The sequence below is a fragment of the Sclerotinia sclerotiorum genome, genomic scaffold (genome assembly GCF_000146945.2).
Source record: "Sclerotinia sclerotiorum 1980 UF-70 scaffold_2 genomic scaffold, whole genome shotgun sequence".
Lineage (NCBI taxonomy): Eukaryota > Fungi > Ascomycota > Leotiomycetes > Helotiales > Sclerotiniaceae > Sclerotinia > Sclerotinia sclerotiorum.
In genome coordinates this window covers 1-20,542 of record NW_001820834.1, presented here as the reverse complement: position 1 = coordinate 20,542, position 20,542 = coordinate 1, and the positions used below count along the sequence as shown (strand labels likewise).

Below are 20,542 nucleotides of genomic sequence, written 5' to 3'. Positions count from 1 at the left end.
GAGGCTAGCCTGGAAGTTTGTCCCTGGAATAATGAGGGTAAGCAGGCCGCAACCTAGGGATGAAAATGTGTTGGTATCTGTGCCGCATTCATTAACAGCGGGGTTGTAGATTTAGATCCCTCCCTTGGAGAGGTTAAGCTTTTCATGTAAGGATTTAGCGCCCAGATGTTTAATGCTTGCTATTGTTAGGGGCGCAAAATATCTTTCATTGGTATTATTGTCGATGGAATTTCTGCTGTACGAAGATGATGCCTGATGAAAATCCTGACTGGAGTTTGAATCAAAAGTCCTATCAAAGCTCAACGATAGTGTCAACTGGTATGATTCAATGCATTGGTATACTTGCAAGGCACTTAAAAGCATTAGGAACGTTGTATGTGCAGAACAGAGCTGTCTATTGTTTTTATTTTGTATATCCTAATTATTGAATAAGTCGTTATTATTGTTGTTCTTGTCATCGTCTCCCATATCCCGTGCAGTAATCTTTAGTCATCATTTATTCATTAATCCATCTACTCTTGTTATTCGCAAGAGTACTCATTTCTTTGTCAATCACTTTTCTACTCGAAGTCCCACACGCATCGTTCTCTCCATTTATTGTTGTGTGATACAAAACGCTCATGGGTCTTCTTCAGTTTGGTTCTGTTGTCATCTCATTAGCCCTTTTGTCATCCAGGTATGGTGCGTATGGCAAACTTACATCTCTGACATAATATTCATTGTAGCAGTTAACATCTGTTGAAGGGCTATAGAAAGCCAATCCAGTTCCTTTCACTGCTGCAGCTGGGCCGGCAAAACTGCTAATTGTAGCTGATGCAACAATCTCTTGATAGGCTGCTGATTTTGCATTCTTCGGGATAGTGGTTGTCAATCTGAATGGTGTTTTAGTGGCAACTGAGAGTCCTTCGAAGGTAACAGCTTTTTTGGCGCTGATAACAGCAACAGCTTGCGGTTCTGGGAAGTCTGGGAGGAAATCTGGGTAATACCAGAAGGCGGATGCGTAGGAAACAGATGTAACGTTGTTGTAGCAGTTGGCGAGGATGTAGAGTTCTCCAGTGTCGCGCTTAGCGACTGGAACGGGGGATGATATGGAGAGAGTTGTGAGGGCCAAGAGGCCAGTGATGAATGAGGCAAGCATTTTTTAAGATGTGGTTTATGTGTTTTGGAGATATGTGATTTGACCGAACAATGGGTAGTACTTGAGATTTCGACTAGAAGTTGATGAGGATGAGGATGATAGATGTTATACAAAGGCAACGCTTTCTTATATACTTCTCAAACAACTTACTTTGGAACAAGTTCTTTTGACGGAAAATAAAAGTTTCGTTCCTTCCGCTCTTCTCAACAAGTCTGGACCCTACTTTCGTGTTCAGATATGACCTGGCGAGCTTCTGTATAGCACATACCAGGTCGAGCTTGCAATAACTTCAGGGAATTCTTCCATAGAACTCCACTGCTGCAAACACACATCTTGACTACTAGAAGTCGACAACAGATTTCCGTACCTGTAGATCCATCGCCCCACTATCTATCCGTTGATATTCAGATTTGAGCAGAGGCTGGGAATAAGCTGGGTTCAAATCTAGGCCCCGACTTCCGAGAAAAAAAAGAGCTCGCAGACTTTTATTATGCACAGCCTATCGGCCGCAGCCGATTGAAGGTTGCTGCATTTTGATGCAATGTATCTTGCATCCATGTACCATAACTTAATATGTAGCTGAGTAACTCCTCGTTACCATGAGCAAATAGAAGCCTCTTGTAAGAAGCGGAATAACATGTGAAAAGGAGCCGAAAGGGTGCAGCTCGCTTGGCAAAATACAAGGCAATTTGATTCATGCAAGAGAAAGATCAAGAACGTTATCGATATCATGGTCCAAATTTGCACATGCCACTTTGGCATATTTCGAATGAGAAATGAAAAACACGATGGTGGACAATCCACTTTCTGAACACACCTGCTATTCTAGCGTTGAAGAAAATCATCGGGATTATCGATACCCCTGTTTACAGCGCGATTTGACAGCAGGAGCTAAAGAGATACATCGGCTTTTCGCGGAACACTAAGAATTTTGATCAATTAGATCACAGATGTATCACAGATGCCACTAACTCTTTAGCGCTCTGATTTATCGAAATGGGTATAGTTTTGAGGCTAATCTTTTTCTACTCATCCGTATAAAACGGTCTGGTTGCCGTCTGATAAGCGAATCCTACCTCGGTCTAAAGTCCCAGAAACGGCTGTTGAATTTATTTATTAATCAAGCAATAGCGCCAATGCGGAACATGTTACTAGCTGCTGGTCTGGAAGCTTGTCTACTCCTTACAGCAGAAATTTTGGTTCGCAGTGCAGTAGAAAGTTAGTATTTTGTAGGAAACACTTGTATGCTTGTGGCTATCTAGTGTGGCTTTTTTTTATGTTTGAAGTATGTGTTTGTTATTGGTACGTGGTAGGCTATGCTGGCTGCAGACAATCGACTGCATGTAAGATCTGGAATGTCGGTCAAATGCCATAGTAGTTCATGATGGAGAAACTCTAGTCAGAATAGTATAAAGCGTTATTGCTGTAGGTGTGAAGAGGGTTAATTTATCATTATCGTACGAGTGAAACTATATTTAGCCCCACTAGAATCGCACTTGTTATATCAACCTTATTATGCTTAACAACGCGCATTTGGAAATCAATAGTACTCTCAATAATGAGCTATTTTCCACCGAGATGGGTCGTTACCACCCTCAATTCCATTTACGTCCAAACGCTCCAAATGAGTTACTCCACGGAGTATTGGATCCTCGCTAGATCCTGCTTTGTGGATGAAACAAAAATCCAACGTGGATCCAATCCATCAAATAAACTCGAACCGGATCTCGGCTTAGACAGAAGTAACTACGGTTAGATCCGCCAGAAATATGCAGCAAGTTGCTGAAATGTACCTTGTTTAGAAGGTGGATTTGGCAGACTGTTGTAACTTTTAACGGCTGTCAAACTCGTTGAAAGGTACACTAAACTGATTTTCGTACCTAACTGCGGTGGTAGCGATTTTAAGAGAGTGGAGAAATGGAAAATGCGACTATGGGGCCATAACTTCGTATAGCCTCAGAATCGTAGCTCCAATAATAAATCAGTCCCCTCCCTCCACCCCTACAATCAAAGCATAATTAAGGGTAAGATCTTATCTTGCAGCCAGAAAGTTTAAAACCCCGAACACCAAATCTGTATTAAAGAAGAAGGAGAATTTCTAAAATGGGGCGATTAGACCAATGAAAATGTATATTTCCTAGCGTTCAGAGTTTTATCTTTCCGTACTTTCTGGCCGCAAGAGAGTATCCGAGAGGGACGGAGTTTATATTGATTGCTGTCAATTTTCTATCCTTGTTTACCATTTTTTTCTTTCTGCACTCATCATATTTTTTTTCCGGAGAAATTGATTCTTTAAGATCCGCGCATTCATGTTCTTTGGATAGCATTTCTCCGAAGAATTCCTATCTGTCTAAAGTCACAGGAACTGAGAATAGCTGGATTTCGATAGTAGTTGAAACCAGCACCCCATGCATGACAATGTTAAATGACATCCGTAATCTCATATGCCCTTTACGAACAACACAGCTTTCTTGAAACACTTCCCCAAATATCTTTCAATCGACCAAAGAATCTTTGACTTTTTCCCTTCTCCTCATCTGCCTGTCGATCAAGCATCTCTGCAATTCTTCTATCCTTCACTGCCTCTGATTCATCTCCATCTAGTCCCAATTCATGTCCTCTCTGTTCAGTTTGCCGTTCATGGACATACAAATTCACATCTCTGAAGCTTTCCTCTCCGTCTCCTTCCACCTCTTTCGCAACAACAATCGATCTTCTCTCTTCGATCCTTGATGTTCTTAACCCAGCACTAAAACCAAATCCAGAATCTCTGACTGTGTTCAAGCCTGGTAGGTCGATACTAGGATGACCAAACGTTTCTTCCTCGGAAAGTGATAGTGTCAATGAAGTTTTAGATCTCGATACCGGCTCTGGTCCTCCGGTTCCGTGGATTCCCATCGAAGAAGGTGGGAATGAAGCTAAGGCATTTGGTGTGAGGTTTTTAGTGATCTCTGTTGTATTTGAGAAGTATTTGGTAGACCTACTCAAAGATATTGTGTGAAGAAAAGAAGCTCCGGGAGTAGAAGGTCGAGAATAAGCCCGTGATGAAAGTTTCAGAATTGGAGACTCTGGGTGTGTCATTTTTCTGGGCTTTTCATTTACCTTTCTACGGTTAAAACCTGGAAGTCAGACTCCGAGACCGAAAGGAAAAGGCGAGTAAAAGACCAAAACGATTGAGTTGAGTCTGGGCTGGGAGGTTAGGAAAATCTTATCGCCACATCTCGTGGTATGTTGAATCTTCTAATATTACAAATGTCAGTCAATGTCTTTGTCTCGGAAATTGGTGTGACAGCATATCATTTTTACGGGGTTGAGGTTTGGGTTCTCCCTCAAAAATATTGAAATGGCGACAGAAAGTCCAGTAGTCTGGACTAGCAGACTAAATTCGAGTTTTAATTTTTTTAACGGATTCAAAATTGAAATGAATTCAGAATTTCAACCACTTCCAGACTAGATCCATAGATTGAAAGCTTCTGATTGTCGGACTGCAATCCAGGCCACAGGAAACCTGCACAACGATAGATTAATATTTAGTACGACTAGTGATCTCGGGTTGAAAACTCTCAAAACGTTGATTTGTACCATTTTCTAGATGCTATCACAACCTTCGATGACACCGCAATATATCAGGTGCAAAGATTCCAATCTCAGGTAGTAGCGGCATTTTCCATGCTTTCAGGTTCGAAGATTAGTAGTGGCCGGTATAGGGGGAAAAGAAACTTGAGCACTCTGCACTGGGAGGGAGGAAAGGTCAGTTAAGGAGAAGTGAAATGAGGCTTAATTGCTTGTTGACGGTCTTTTTTATATAAATATTTTTTGATTTAGAGAACCTACCAACAGGTATTTTGAGTAAATTCACTTGGAAAAATTGTAAGTATATACATCAGGATCATAGTCTGTGCATAAAAAAGTATAACCTCGCATTCTGAACACCACTAGGATTGATTTTAGTGATGCGCATGATCTCATGTAGGACAAATTTAACACAGTATCTGCAAACCACATTCAAAACAATTTATCCATTGTGTGTATTAGTTTACTCGAATTATTTCGACATGGAGTTCATGACGTCAATATTTCATACTTTCAACGTCCAGACTCTCCACTCTTGCAATTCATTCCATGTTAAGTCACTCCAGCCTCAAAGATCTGGTCATGACCTCAATCCATTTTAGTATGTCTTTTTAGCCTTGAGAAATTTCCTTTCAAGCCCATTTCAACACCCAATCACTCGTCCAAGCTCCATCACTCGTAGAATTACTCAATCCCTTGACAGCAAGGACTTGGCTAGTAGAATTATATGTCCACCCGCTGGTGAGACTAGCACCATTCCAATCAACATTGGTAACAGGTGACGATACACCCAAGATTGTAATATTGGCAAGCGAGTTACTATCGACGTAACTACCTCGTCCTGATGCGTATAATGAATTTTGTGTCATCGAGAAATCAACCCAAAGAGTAGCATTAGGAACTACAGATTCTCCATCATCCAGATACAGTTCACCACTAGCCATCCCTTCCAAGTTGGATGCAACCAACAATCCCCAAGGATTTTTTCTGCATTCTCGAGTCGTCAATGCAGGCTCCTGAATTGGAAGAATGGCACCACCACGGATATAAACTGGAATATGACCGAGTGGTGCGTCAATTGTAATGTTTTGACCAGGGGATGAGGTAATCGCAGACTGGTTATACCAATCGTACCAGACCTGCCCCTTTCCAGATCCAGGGAATACACCATCGACGGAGGTAGCGCCTTGCTCCAAGACAGGGGTTACCAGAATGTTTGGGCCGAGTAGAAACTGTCGATCTGCAGAAGCTAGGGTGGGATCATTGGGGAATTCCCAGGCAAGAGCCCGCATCACGGTTGAGCCGGTGGAATGTGCCAAGTAGAACGTAGTATAGATATATGGGAGAAGTGTATATCTGATCGTAGTAGCAGCCTTAGTGGCATCGATGACGGATGCCCACACGTATGGCTCTTGTGGATTGGCAGCCAAAGTATTATGATTTCGGTAAAATGGAAAGAAAGCGGAGAGTTGCATCCAGCGATTGCAGAGCTCTTCGTCACTATTGCCGGAGAAGCCACAAGTATCTGCTCCGAACATGGGAATTCCGAATAAAGAAAACGATAGGGCTTGTGGGATAGAGAAAAACATGTAGGCCCATAGAGAATAATTATCACCTCCCCAATGTCCAGCCCACTTACCAGACCCTGCAAAAGTAGAACGGCCGATGATAAATGGACGTTTAGTTGGGAAGACATTGCGGAGGGCGTTATACGTGGCGTTTAAAATTTGGGTTCCGAATAGATTATGATAGTCATATTCTTGAGTCCCACCATGATGCGTTGCATTTGGTGACACTGCATGGACATCCAATGATCCTTGGAAATTGTTAATGGCGTATGGAGGATAAACTATATCGCGGGAACCCGGTGTTGGTGTTGTGCGGATATAAGTCGTGGAAGATGATGTTGTTGCTGTTGAGGTAGCATAAGCTGAGGATTGACTGGCAGAGGCAGAAGATGCAGATGCCGCTTCAGTAGAATTAGTGAGATTAAACCCTTCCGGGTAGTTGAAATCGACATTTCCTGGTTCGCCTGGTAGGAGAAATGGTGGATGAACGGGATTGAGAGTGAGATTGTTGCTTCCGCACGAGCCAACACAGAAAGAAGAAACTTCACTCATGTCAATCCAAATGCCATCGAAGGAAAAATTTGAATGCCATGTTGTAAGTTCGTCTATCCACCATTTGTGTGCTCCTGTGCCATTCAACACGGACCCAATCCAATCAGGGAAAACCGTGTAACCGGGCCATACACTTCCTACATACAAACTACCATCAGGATTCAGCATAAAACTGCCGGTTTCATTACCACGACTGAAAGGTGGATACGCATCTGTTGCGTTTTCGGGATTAGGAATGTAAATTGCAGAGTCCACAATTGGAACAATATGCTGTCCATTTCCGTGAAGCTTTGAGAGAAATTCAGCTCCTTCAAAATGCCCAAACCTGCGTTCGTCAACCTCAAAGTCGCGGTATTGATTCATGTAATCAATATCCAACCAAATGGTCTCTAATGGAAGACCAAATTTTGCGAAATTGTCAACAACCTCGCCCAGTTCAGTCCAGTTCGAGTAGCCCCATCGACATTGGTGATATCCGAATGTAAAGTATTGTTGCATAGCTGGAAGCCCAACAGCACTCATCTGATATGCCTTTGTAACTTTCTCTTGTGTTGGACCAGCATAGAAGTACAGATCAATACTCCCACCAAGTGTCCTCCACGTGATGTTTGATGGTTTCATCAAGACTTCTTGGCCATGAGCATTTCGTTGATAGACACCATGAGTGTAAGAAACATAATCTTCGGTGGCATTCGTCACATTTGAGACATAGGTCATGTTTCCCGTACCTGGATCAACCTCGTAATATCTTGTATCGAGATATATTCCATGATCGCCATAAATATTCGCATCGATGTTATCACCAACGTCGGCGGCCCAGAAAGTTCGTGTATAGTTATTACCCATACGAAACCCATGGATTGACTCCCCTAATCCATAAAGATTGTAGTTCTCTGGCAAAGAACTAGCAAACTCGATAAATTGGTTCTCGTAAACCAATTTAGTACCCACGGTGGAGAAAAGAACATCCCCTGTAGATTGACGAAATATCGAGAACGAGAATGTCGGACCATTACTCCATAAAAAGCTAAGATCACTATCCAGGGTGGTAGAGTCCGCATCGGCATCAATAGAAGGTTTCTCAACAAGTGACTCTGGGAGGATAAACCAGGAGCTGTTTGAAGGTCCAACATAAGTAGGGACAATCCCCACATGAAGACGATCTTTCGATTGGTACTCCACTGTCAGATTGAGGGAATCTATATCCGTTCCATAAACATTGCAAGCATCACCAGCCAATGACAGAGAAGCCGTCAATCCGTGAGAGGTTCGCTTCACATTGGATGCAGTATACCCCGGACAAACATCTTGTGGATTAATTGCCTGCGGATCGTGGATGTTTGGGATAATAGGTGCGCTGGCATCAACTGAAGCTGTGAGCGTGTAAACGGGACAATAACTTGTGGTAGTATCCGCATCCGCTTGTGATGATGTTGAGTCTTGAGCAAGTGTCGTATTTAGAAATGCCGTCGCAAATGCAGCAACTGTGACACCAAGCTTGCCTCTCATTGTTCTTTTACTACCTTCAGTATAGTAATGAATAAAGTGAAAAATAAAAAGCAAGGGGAAGAAAGTCCATAAGCCAAAGTATGATGGAGATATTGAGCAATTAGGAAAGAACGAGGTGATGAAAGTCTCGGGAGAATAAACAAGTGAGTTTATATAAAATGAACACTTCTCCCCCGCACTCTGCCCTAGACGAAAGCCGCCAAACAATATGACCCGTAGTAGATCGGCCCACGTCATTTATGAAGAGATCTACTAGGAGAATATTGAAATGCGATACGACTTTTAGATGCTGTGGATAGAACTTCGACAGCTGTCCGTATAGATCATGTATAGAAGGGCCAAAATGTTATGTTATAATATGCCATGTTATATTTATTCAAGGAAATGTAATTAAGCTAGTTCGTACTCGAGTAGTACTTTTGATCAACTTAATTGACGTATTTTATGTCATTAAGCCATTAGACCCTTGAAAGCATCCAATGGTATACTTTTTGACTTGTATTGGTCGCAAAGTGGTAGTCTGTGCTGTCTTTGAAGTTGTTGGTTTCCCTCTAGAGAGTGCGAAGTGAGGTTGGTGGTTAGGCTCGTTGCGGGGAATAGAGGGACATTTCAGCGAGTAATTTGTGTAATGTGGGGGGTGGATCGGGGTTGATTTGGGGTGAAGCGGGGTGAACTGGGGGATTAATGCGAATCGGATCGGCAAAGCGGAAAGGTTAAAAACTCCGTACATACATATACGAAGTAAGATCTTACCTATGTATACATACTCACTTCTATGTATACATACTTGAACCTAAACTAGAGTTTTACTAATTTCGCGAAGAATAGAGCGAAAGACAAAGCGAAGAATGTAGCGAAAGAAATAGCGAAGAGTATTAAAGATGTTTGAATACGTGGAGCGTCAAAAAGCTCTATGTTGTGCCGGTCAAAAGCTTTTGGTTGGATAAAGTTGTAAGACCTTGATGCGGGAGGAAAAATCCAATGGGCTTGGCTAGACTAAAGTACCTTGAAGTCAAATCTTACCTTCTAGAAGTAATCTTAGGATCAAGCGTACCAAATCATCACCACATAACCCAGGGAACCATTCAAAGACAAAAAGACCAAGTCTTACATCAATTGTTCAATTCATCTGGGAAATGGATATTCCGCATGTGAATAACGCACCAATGGTGAAAAGGATTGATGAATTATGTTTGTGTCGCCTAGTCTGGTTTAGTTAATCTCTTACCACTTCTATCTTATTCCGATCGACCGAATCTTTGTCTTCTTGTGATTATTTATTTTCGTACATTTCCTGAATCCCTCGCTCAATCCAAAAGGTTATGATGAATCGAAGTAAGCTTCGTCTCGCGATGTTGACGAACAGATGATCAATGAGAGCGTTCAAAGTTCCAGCTTGCGACTTGCTGACATTAAACTAATTAAGCTCACGTCTTCTTGCCTGTGAGAAATTTGATGAAACTCGAATGTTCGTTGAGCAACTGTTTCGTTGGGGAACTGCGATGTCATCCGATCTCATCTCATCGAGATAAACAAACTGAAAAAGCACATGAGATATAGTTTCGTCGCGTGTCAGGTCATACCACTTTCTCAGCCACCTTGGGGAATTGCAAAGCTCAAACTCTGCGATATGCTTAGACTACGGGTCAGAAGTCTCCTGATGGAAAGCCTTGAGAAATTGCATATGTTGCCAAAAATTCTCATCTGGTTTTGAGCTACAGCAGACGGGGCTATGGAACAAAACGTCGATTACACGACTGGTCCGGATTGAAGTCGACAGCATGTTAATTGATTGATGTTTGACCATTTCTTGTCAAAGATAAGATAACTCGCACTTGGGCTGCCGTCTTGAATTCTGCGTTAGAGAAACATTCCAGTCACCGATGGATTGGAAAGTTAAACATGGTCTTGCTGGCGATGTGATTCTCATCAACGCGATTGATTACCGTCGGTTTGTCGTGTGCGAATTTCGTGGTCATTCATCCTCTTGGCTTTCCAGAAGTTTGTAATCTTTCAGACGAGCATGCAAATACTGGTATCCATTGTGGAGCTCCAGATTGGAATCGAGGTCTACCTTCCGTGTTCGAGACTATCTTTGCTGGGCCTTTGCTTACCAACATTACCAACCACCTTCATGACGCAAAGCCAAGAAATGTGGACAGATTTTTCACACGTAAAGCTTGATATCGGGATAAGGTTTATGGGGGTGTGGAGGCTTTCCACAAATCGGATGAGTTCTGTAGCTTCACGCCGTTTTTCAACTTTTACTCTGTCTACAAATTTTCATTTGGTGTTTGCTGAACAACACTAGCAATTAGTACTACTGGTACAGGGCGGTCTTACTTGCTTATTGAAGTTGCGCAGTTATTCTCTGTTGAACATTGCCCTAATGGTCCGGGACGAGCCAGTGGCTAGTTTGTACAAGGCTTCGTGGGGACTAATTGTGTGACAAGCGAGGCCAATTGATTTTTGTTTGGCGTTGCCAAGTTTCTGGGGACCGGAAAACATTTGGGTTTTTATATGCGTACGACCCACCATCGTCGTTGAATCATTTTTCATTCGAGTTCATCTTCATGCAAACTATCACGTCTGGAATCCTCGGCATTAGTCTCTGGTCTGGGGGAACTCCCCTTCGGACCCCGATTTAGCGTTTATTGCGTTGTGTGGTGAAGATTTGTGTGATTGCTTTAGCAGGCCTGGAGAATATTGGGTTTTTTTTCGGACAAGAACTCGCATGCATTTTGCAAAATCCATTGGCTCATCCAACAATCAAAGGTTTATTTTTGGTGATAGCAGTGGATCTTCCTTTCATCTGCCGGGTCATGGTCTCGAGGAAAGCCGCAGAAACCGTGAACAAAAGTGGGGATCAAATATCGATTTTGATCACAGATCAACGTCCCAACTAACTTTGATTGGTGATGTCGTATGATCGAGCATTCGAGCACCACAGCATCTATGATTGCACGTCGCTGCCCAGTTAAATTCTACTACCATGCGTTTTTAATTTCAAGCAAATATAGTTCAGAAACCTTCATGCTTACAATCCTTTTTCCTGATTGGCTCGGGATGAAAAGATTCGTGTTACACTCAACTTTTATTAGCATATTCAACAGCTGCTCTGTACTAAGAGCTGCAGGGAAGGTTATAGTCTCGGCTTCATATCAAATGGGTAACGTGTAATCCATGTTTTTAATAGCCGTCTATAAGCTTTGGTTAGGTTGATCCATCAAAGAAGATGGGTCTCATTCATCTTACACTGCAATGATTTCCAACATCCCTTATGTGCCCGTGCCAACCTTTTCTAGGTATAAGAATACCTTCCAGCTCACCTTTTTATCATTTTGGTAGACTGAGCTTTCCATCAAACCAGCCCATCAACCTCTACAGCAAATTGCCCCAATATGCAATTGGCAGCAGTCCTAAGCCTCGTGGGCTTGGTTACGGCTCAATGTCCGTACGGATTTGACACACCACTTCAAAAGCGTGAATCTATTGATGCTCAAGCCAGTAGTTCTAGTTTCTTGAATCAATTCACAATTAACGATACCGATGCACACTTTACCACCGACGCAGGTGGGCCTATGCAAGAGGACACTAGTTTGAAAGCTGGGGAGAGAGGTCCAACACTGCTTGAAGATTTCATATTTCGTCAAAAGATACAACACTTCGATCATGAAAGGGTATGCTCTTCTTCTCTTTTGAAATAATTGTTCTAACTTGTTCCATAGGTTCCCGAACGTGCCGTGCATGCTAGAGGTGCCGGTAAGCATCGTACCCTATTCCTTATGGATAGACAATTGACATTCATGTAGGCGCCCATGGCGTTTTCACAAGTTATGGAAACTACAGCAATATCACTGCAGCTAGCTTTCTCAATGAACAAGGCAAAGAAACGCCTGTTTTTGTGCGGTTTTCCACGGTAGCGGGAAGTAGAGGTAGTGCTGATACTGCGCGCGATGTCCATGGCTTTGCTACCAGGTTTTACACTGACGAAGGGAATTTTGGTAAGCTACTCTCGTCGGACACTAGTGGTAAAGGGAGACTAACAAGAAATTAGACATTGTTGGAAACAACATTCCCGTTTTCTTCATTCAGGATGCAATCCTATTCCCTGATTTGATTCATGCTGTCAAACCATCTCCGGACAACGAGATTCCCCAGGCCGCAACAGCTCACGACTCCGCTTGGGATTTCTTCAGTCAGCAACCAAGCTCACTTCATACTCTCTTTTGGGCAATGGCTGGAAATGGAATTCCAAGGTCATTTCGTCACATGGATGGTTTTGGTGTTCATACATTTCGTCTAGTCACTGATTCCGGTAGTTCCAAGTTGATCAAATGGCATTGGAAGAGTAAACAAGGAAAGGCAAGTTTAGTCTGGGAGGAAGCCCAAGTGCTAGCGGGGAAGAATGCCGATTTCCACAGAAAGGATTTATGGGATGCCATTGAAAGTGGGAATGGTCCTGAATGGGAGCTAGGCATTCAAGTTGTGGAAGAAGACGATGTTTTAAAGTTTGGATTTGATCTTTTGGATCCCACAAAGATGATTCCTGAAGAACTTGTTCCAGTTGAAAGAATTGGAGTCATGAAGCTGAATGCCAATCCAAGAAATTATTTTGCGGAAACGGAGCAAATTATGGTGAGAAATGACTCTGCATTTCGTTGCACATTATACTAACCGCGGATACTATAGTTCCAACCAGGACATATCGTTCGTGGTGTGGATTTTACAGATGATCCTCTTCTTCAAGGACGTATCTTTTCATACTTAGATACGCAGCTCAATCGCCACGGTGGACCAAATTTCGAACAACTTCCTATCAATCGCCCACACGTCCCAGTTCATAACAACAATCGTGATGGTGCAGCACAACAATTTATCCCACTTAACACCGCTGCATACTCTCCAAATACTCTCAGTAATGCCAATCCAAAGCAAGCAAATCAAAAAGTTGGTAGGGGATTCTTCACAGCCCCTGGAAGGACCGTCTCAGGCAACCTGGTAAGGACGGTGTCGTCAACCTTTTCGGACGTTTGGTCTCAACCTAGATTGTTTTACAATTCTCTCATACCAGTGGAACAACAATTTCTCATCAACGCCATTAGATTCGAAACCTCGCAGCTCACATCTGACGTGGTGAAATCGAATGTCCTCATTCAACTTAACCGCGTTTCGCACAATCTTGCCGCACGTGTCGCTGCAGTCTTGAACCTACCTGTTCCGGAAGCAGATGATACTTACTACAATGATAACAAAACTTCTTCCATTACAATATTCGGAAATGAACTGCCAACCATCGCGACACTTAATGTTGGAGTTTTGGTAACTGTCAAAAACAATGGAAGTTTAACGCAAGCGTCCAATCTGGTAACCGCATTTTCGACATCTGGTGTGAATGTAAAAGTTGTGGGGGAGATCTTGACAAGTGGAATAGATGCAACCTACAGCGCATCGGATGCAACACTATTTGATGGCATCATTGTAACCGATGGTGCCGAGATACTATTCACAAATGGATCAAAATCAACGTACTTCCCTGCTGACCGCCCTCGTCAGATCTTGTTAGATGGGTACAACTGGGGAAAACCTGTTGGAGCTTTAGGAGGTGCGAAAACGGCGTTAAACGTTGCGCAAATATCTTCTGGGGCAGGCGTGTATAGTAATGCAACGGATGTAAATGCGTTTGTTAAGGATTTCGAAGCTGGATTGAAGACATTCAGGTTCGTTGAAAGATTTGCTTTGGATGAATAAGGCAGAATCTATTACTAGCTAGAAATGGTCGCATGGATGACGAACTTTTTATCTGACTTGTAAGATTTGTATTCACGGTTTATGATTTTAACCATGCTTGTTCTTTGGCTCCTGTGTCGTGAGTTGCTGTGAGATCTCACATCTGATTACAATAAGGACTGAATAAGTTGCCAGCACACTCAACATTTCCTTCCTCATATCTGAACTAGCTGTGGCAGGAGTAGTATACGGCCAAATTCTACAACCTTCAGCCTTCACTATAATGGGTGTACCGCATTTTCAGTATAGAACCTATACTCAATGGAATATTTTTGAATAACTTTCCGAAATAGGTATACTCCACTCAAATATATGGACTCCAGTAACTCTAATTGACAGTTGAATATATTACAGTGGATATGTACTATAGAACATATCATTTTTGTTTAAACGTATTGATAAAATATCCATTGCTTCAGCATCAGTCACCACAATAATAAATCATACTACTCCCATCACTGTAAGCTAGTCCACCAGTTCTTGCGCTAAACCATGGAATGAAGTGTTCAATGGAGAGAATCAATGTCCGGGCTCAAATATAACCTTGTGCACTTGCATTTTATTAAAGATATCATATCCTTCGACCGCTTGACTTAATGGCATGATTTTATCAGTCATAAATCTGTATTCTGTTAGAATCCTAAGGCCGGAGTCACCGAGATATCGAGTAACTTACTCGAGTTTATGTTGGTTCTTTTTCAGAACTTCCATAGCTTGAGGGAAAACACTTCGAACAGGACATCTTCCGAACTGTGATTTCACATTTTTCCCATACGCCTCGCTTCCCGACCAAGGGATTTCATCTTGCTGCACACCTATAGTTTATAGCCGATTAGCGGAGAAATTCCTCTTAAGCTAAGCTGTCAATAGGTCAACATACCAAAGCTCGCGATGTTTCCCCATGGCCGCAATAAATCGAATCCAGTTCTCAACGCATCTGCATGTCCCACTCCCTCAATTACGCAATCGGCACCTCGTCCATCAGTCAATTCTTTCACTCGTTGTGTCAACCCTTCTTTATTCGTCAGGTCATTCCAAGGTTCAGCACCCAACTTCTTAGCCAGTTCCAACCGACTTTCCACACGATCAATGGCTATCACAACTTTCGGTTTATACTCTAAAGCATTAATCAAGGCACAAAGACCGACTGGCCCACACCCAATCAAAACCACAACACTGTTGCTTATGGTTTCTGGTGACATTCCATCAAAAGCGTTTCTAGCCGCGAAATATCCAGTGGGAAAAATGTCCGCCATCAAAACCAACTTCTTCTCATCAATACCATCAGGAGCTTCAACAGCCGTGGAGTCTGCCAATGGTACTCTCATATACTCAGCCTGACCACCATCAAGCAAAGGACATCCGAACAACAAGCATTTCTCACATCGCGAGGAGTACCCTCTCGTACAATAAAAACATTCACCACAAGACGCAGTAAAGGGCATGACAATCAAATCGCCTTTCTTATGTGTCTTTACGTCGCTACCCAATTCAACAATTGTGCCTATAGTTTCGTGACCCATGATGAAGCCTGTTTTCGAGGCTTGATGTCCTCGGAAAACGTGAAGTTCACTGTAGAAAGCTGTCAATCTCCAACTTCACACGTCGAGCTTTACACGCCAAAGTAACTGACCTTCCGCATAGTGCCGAGTATTTAACTTTGACAATGACGTCGGTTTGATCAACAATTTTCGGGATGGGACGATCCTCAAGTCGAACATCTAGAGTACCGTGAAAAACAACGGCTTTCATAGTATCTTGGGACATTGTATCAACGGATTAGATGCTTGCTGTTATGATGATAGAATATTTGAAATGATTATGCAGAAATTGGAAGATCGGATTGTGTTTTAAGGATTGATTTCTAAATACCTCGGAAGCTTTGATTTATTGATTAGGTAATCAGTCAAACCCCTCCACTGCCGGGGCGAGGATCACCATCTCGAGGAAGGGTAATTAGCGGGGAAGAACTTGGGGCTTCACGATTTCTATTCAACCCGGAATTGATACATCCAGTCAAACAACATCGCCAAGAGGAAACTAGGACTGTTGAAGTAACAAAGTTCCTCGACCACCGCCACAAGAGTCATTTGTTCAACGGAAGTCTGCAGGTATGATCCTACGAGATGTCATGTTTGTGATAAGACGAAGTGACTACCAAGAGCGGGGTTGATTGGTTTGTAACGACTATAAGAATTACTCATTTCATCATATTACAAATCTCGCACGATATCCCTACTTCTCCTCTGTCATAATCCAAAATTGAACCATCAAATTACACATATACAGGTACAATCGCAATGGCAGGAATACAACGAGCTCTCGACACAGGCGCAGTACCAGGTCATATTTCCAATGTCTGTCCCCCTGGAACGAAAGCATATCTACTCGAACTCGGATGGTTGGAATGTGATGAAGGGTTTGTCGTGAGAGGTGGTAATACATCATTGAAATCTACAGAAGGAGAGAACTTTGTGAACAAAAGAAGAGAACTACCAGTGTATGCTGTTCTTATTGACCATCCTTTCGAAGGTGTCATACTCTGGGAAACGGGATGTGGAGTTGATTATCCCACGGTTTGGGGTCCAGATATAGTGGATGTTTTTGCACGGGTCAAGTATGAACCTAGACATGAACTGAAAGCAGCAATTGAAGCCACGGGACACAAGTTGGAGGATGTTAAAAAAATGTAGATCCCCTATAACAAATGAATGGAGAAGATATACTCACATGAATGCAGAATTCTCGGCCACATGCACCTAGATCACGCCGGTGGATTGGATCAATTCTTGGACAGAAAGGATGTCGAGATCTGGGTACACGATAAGGAGTTGAGGTCGGCATTCTGGTCCGTTGCTACTGGTGCGGATGCAGGCGTCTACTTGCAAAGTTATATGGATGTAAGCTCGATCTTTTATTTTTTGGGGAGTATCACAAGTGCTGATGTTAAGAAGTTATCTTTGAATTGGAAAACATTTGATGAAAGAACCTTGGACTTTTGCCAGGGAATTACACTTCATCATCTTCCAGGTCACACAGATGGTCTTGTGGGAATGCAACTAAACCTTCGTGAAACCGGAACGTTTTTATTTATCAGTGATCACTGCCACGTCATTGAAAATGTAAGGACCTTCATCCGTTACCATCAATATCCTGCTGATAATGTAATAGTGGCGAGATGGAGTACCTCAGGGATGGCTCGCACGGTATGAATGTCCGATACCAACGAAGCAGACTAAGCTAACATGAAGCCACAGTGATCATCCAGCCTGGTTCCAAAGTACCCAGCGATTGAAGCGTTTGGAATCTACCACCAAAGGTCAAGTGATACCAGGGCACGATAAAGAAACATTCTTACAGCTTCAAGGTGATATCAATGGTAGAGGGGGTTATTTAGAGTAAGAAAATTTCATGGCGCTCAAGGTGAGCAAAATTACGTGGATGTTAGGCCACATTAAGATCTGTGTACATATAATTGTAGAACAAGCGATATATTCTTCGGCAAGGCTGTATTATTCCTACCTTTACTTCTGAAATTGTTGTAGTATGAAGGGTTTGGTTGTCGAATCCTGACAAGCGAGGCGATCCACACACATCAGCGGCGACTGCCACATTTACACACTAAATTTCGTACCTGGGATGTGTCACTTACATTTTGAAGCGCCTATATTGAGGTGAACCAAAGGAGGCATATTTGGTAAGGTCTGAGCTCTTTCAGTATACTTGATACTGACGAGACAAGCTTCAAAGCAAATATTTCTCACATAAAAGTACAGCTTAGGGGTGCACAGATGGCCAGGTCGTTCGCGTAGGTGTTAGGAAAAGAAAAAATACCCATTTTCATCTGACAGTTATGCTATTTAATAAGAGAAACGAAACACAATTACATCACAAAGGGGATGCTGCAGCATCTGAGGAGTATATACAGTACTTTATTCATGATTTGACAAAATGAGCAAATAGTATGAATCGAACATCAGTTGTGTAGATTTGGCATGGCAAACTGCTGCGTTGTAACCTTCCTCGGAGGCTCCAAGTTTTGAACTGATTCATCTCGATACTTGGTTTGTAACTGACAGTCCGCTCCTTTCATAGGTTTTTCGGAATGGCAAAAGTGATTCTTAAATGGACTCAGTCGCGCTGAATATGGAGTTTTTAATGGAGGAGGAAGGTTCAGATGATGATGCCCTGCGGATTATGTCCTCAACAAGAACTTTGCGCCTCTCTACCTTGAAAACCATCATTATTCTTCCATATCACTCCGACCTTTCAACCTCCTGTTTGCCCGCGTTGACCACTTTTGTAATATTTCCAACTGGCCAGCCAACCCTTCTTCAAATGCGACGTCACGGACGCTTCCCGAAAGGTGGCCGGAGAGAAGAAAGTCGACAAGATATTTGAGTAGGTATCTTTGCGTGTGTTATGCTCGAACATACTCGCGATTAGCACCAGCTTAAGTCAAGCTCTTAGCTTACTTATCGGAGAAGGATGTTTAAAGGATGAAGAGGTAGTTGTGGAAAACGCATGATATCTGCTTGAAGGATGAGGTTGTTGCAGAAACTTGACAATTCGCATACTGACGGCAATCTTCTTTCGAAATAACGCTCGCTTTGAGGCCTAAATCACCTGTGCGCAATGAGTGGTAAGAAGAATTAGTGTTGTTCATGTTCCATGAATGTCTTGCATGTGTGTTGACATATTAGGTTGTTGTAGCAAAGCTTTTCCGCAAAAGTCCAGGTCGCCTTGCTCAAGATTGCATCAATATCCAGCTGTGGAGTTCGATTGAAATAGCGATTACCATTAAATGGCATGGCAGACGTGAAGAGGAGAATTATACGGAGGATATGAATGTGGTTGTTTGTGCATAGGTGAAGCATCTATCAGCTGGGACAAATGGCGCATGTTCCACATTGCGTCAGAATCGTAATTCAGGGGAGAGGAAATAAAGAAGGCAATGCTAGAATCAATAACCTTATTTTCCAGATAAGAGATTATTGAAATAGTAGGATTGGGAAGACAGGAGGACTATTGTTGAACCATTGTTAATAAATGTCAGACATAGTATTCATCACAAGGTCGTGAGTATCAGCAGTAAATGAATCATCTGAAAGGGTTTGAATGAATCTTTTCTGTTTTTCATTTTCTTTTCCCAGCATTATCATCATTGGGCTGTAACCATTTTAAGTTTACAGCCCCGGCAGCCCTGTAATTAAACTGTCAGCCTTTCAGCTCAGGTGATTTTGAAGCCAAAATCGGAAGTTTAAAGCCTAATCGGGGAAGGTGAATAGTAAAAATGCGGTAATCATCAGTGATCATCCCACACAAATCCATTAAAATAGGCTTTCCCCAGTTACACACCTGTACTCTGTACTCCGTAATAATAAGATCTTACTGTACCCATAGCATCCACTCATCCACTCATCCGCTCATCCACCACTCACCATCCACCATTTACCCAAACAAAATCTTGGAACTTTCTTGATCCTCCCTTCTTACTATTATTCCTTCTCCCTCTCCCTCTTCCTCTCCCTCTCTCTCCCTTCTCCCTCTTATTTACCACCTCCTTGGGAGACAATAATATAGATTTCATTCTACCCGCCCTCTAATAGAATAATTAATTGTATTACCAGCAAATGCATATCGAAACAAATTATACAGAAGTCTTTTCATTTCACTGCAAGAACCTGATGCGCTCATCGAAGAATCACCAAAAGTTACATCGAAATTATCGTTCCCAAATTCGTGCTGACGCTGAACGTCGACGTGGTGCACCATGAATCAATCACAGGCACAACAGAAATCAGCCATAACTACAATTCGAGGCTTCCAAACTCCTGCTGCTTCAGGAGATGAAGATTCCGATTATGGCTGCAATACTCCAGCACGATACAATCCAAAAATTAGTGATGTTGTCAGCGCAAATTGCAGCCCTTCCTTGAAACCATTCAAGTCTCCGGGAATGGGTGGTATTAGTCAGATGAAGCTACAACTCGATATGCTGAATTTAGAGAATGAATCTAGGACAAACTCTCTGGTGCGCAACCAATTTCAATCTCAACCACAAAGCAGCACAGCAACGACGTCTGACGACTTGAGCGATGATGAACGATCCGATAGCACAACTTATGAGATCCCTTTGGAACACGATTTTGTCAGTGAAAGTGTGCGTGCAGAGCCAATGCTGGGCGCAATTGAAGGAGGTTTGGTTCAGGATACAATTGCGAGAAAGATGGCTGCCGATGACTTCGAATCTTTACGATGCTTAGGAAAGGGAACATTTGGGACCGTCATTTTGGTTAAGCAACGTACAACAGGGACATTGTTTGCTCAGAAACAGTTCAAAAAGGCATCTCTGACAGTTCACAAGAGATTGGTGGAGCAGACAAAGACGGAAAGAAGCATTCTCGAAAGC

The 20,542-nt window shown here is 42.6% G+C and overlaps 9 protein-coding genes across 9 annotated transcripts; 3 read left to right on the top strand and 6 right to left on the bottom strand.

Moving 5' to 3' along the window:
* Positions 1–618: 618 nt before the first annotated feature.
* Positions 619–1,138, bottom strand: SS1G_01086 (predicted protein; the record flags this gene model as incomplete). The annotated part of the gene is made up of 2 exons (XM_001596844.1): positions 619–642; positions 701–1,138. The coding sequence occupies 2 exons, from the start codon at positions 1,136–1,138 to the stop codon at positions 619–621; spliced, it is 462 nt and encodes a 153-aa protein (XP_001596894.1).
* A 1,145-nt stretch (positions 1,139–2,283) lies between these two features.
* Positions 2,284–2,797, top strand: SS1G_01085 (predicted protein; the record flags this gene model as incomplete). The annotated part of the gene is made up of 4 exons (XM_001596843.1): positions 2,284–2,356; positions 2,401–2,423; positions 2,452–2,481; positions 2,627–2,797. 4 exons carry the CDS (start codon positions 2,284–2,286, stop codon positions 2,795–2,797), a joined length of 297 nt encoding a protein of 98 aa, XP_001596893.1.
* Positions 2,798–3,589: 792 nt separating this feature from the next.
* Positions 3,590–4,219, bottom strand: SS1G_01084 (predicted protein; the record flags this gene model as incomplete). The annotated part of the gene is made up of 1 exon (XM_001596842.1): positions 3,590–4,219. The coding sequence occupies one exon, from the start codon at positions 4,217–4,219 to the stop codon at positions 3,590–3,592; it is 630 nt and encodes a 209-aa protein (XP_001596892.1).
* A 1,124-nt stretch (positions 4,220–5,343) lies between these two features.
* Positions 5,344–8,340, bottom strand: SS1G_01083 (hypothetical protein; the record flags this gene model as incomplete). The annotated part of the gene is made up of 1 exon (XM_001596841.1): positions 5,344–8,340. One exon carries the CDS (start codon positions 8,338–8,340, stop codon positions 5,344–5,346), a length of 2,997 nt encoding a protein of 998 aa, XP_001596891.1.
* Positions 8,341–9,757: 1,417 nt separating this feature from the next.
* SS1G_01082 (predicted protein) lies at positions 9,758–10,848 on the bottom strand (the record flags this gene model as incomplete). The annotated part of the gene is made up of 3 exons (XM_001596840.1): positions 9,758–9,963; positions 10,455–10,609; positions 10,721–10,848. 3 exons carry the CDS (start codon positions 10,846–10,848, stop codon positions 9,758–9,760), a joined length of 489 nt encoding a protein of 162 aa, XP_001596890.1.
* An 893-nt stretch (positions 10,849–11,741) lies between these two features.
* SS1G_01081 (hypothetical protein) lies at positions 11,742–14,091 on the top strand (the record flags this gene model as incomplete). Its single annotated transcript, XM_001596839.1, has 5 exons — positions 11,742–12,020; positions 12,069–12,102; positions 12,153–12,344; positions 12,398–12,978; positions 13,033–14,091. 5 exons carry the CDS (start codon positions 11,742–11,744, stop codon positions 14,089–14,091), a joined length of 2,145 nt encoding a protein of 714 aa, XP_001596889.1.
* Positions 14,092–14,649: 558 nt separating this feature from the next.
* SS1G_01080 (hypothetical protein) lies at positions 14,650–15,897 on the bottom strand (the record flags this gene model as incomplete). The annotated part of the gene is made up of 4 exons (XM_001596838.1): positions 14,650–14,752; positions 14,807–14,945; positions 15,011–15,702; positions 15,764–15,897. 4 exons carry the CDS (start codon positions 15,895–15,897, stop codon positions 14,650–14,652), a joined length of 1,068 nt encoding a protein of 355 aa, XP_001596888.1.
* A 533-nt stretch (positions 15,898–16,430) lies between these two features.
* Positions 16,431–18,248, top strand: SS1G_01079 (hypothetical protein; the record flags this gene model as incomplete). The annotated part of the gene is made up of 6 exons (XM_001596837.1): positions 16,431–16,747; positions 16,871–17,252; positions 17,302–17,336; positions 17,388–17,528; positions 17,907–17,932; positions 18,226–18,248. The coding sequence occupies 6 exons, from the start codon at positions 16,431–16,433 to the stop codon at positions 18,246–18,248; spliced, it is 924 nt and encodes a 307-aa protein (XP_001596887.1).
* Positions 18,249–19,266: 1,018 nt separating this feature from the next.
* SS1G_01078 (hypothetical protein) lies at positions 19,267–20,450 on the bottom strand (the record flags this gene model as incomplete). The annotated part of the gene is made up of 4 exons (XM_001596836.1): positions 19,267–19,333; positions 19,572–19,732; positions 20,159–20,264; positions 20,440–20,450. 4 exons carry the CDS (start codon positions 20,448–20,450, stop codon positions 19,267–19,269), a joined length of 345 nt encoding a protein of 114 aa, XP_001596886.1.
* Between the last annotated feature and the right edge of the window lie 92 nt (positions 20,451–20,542).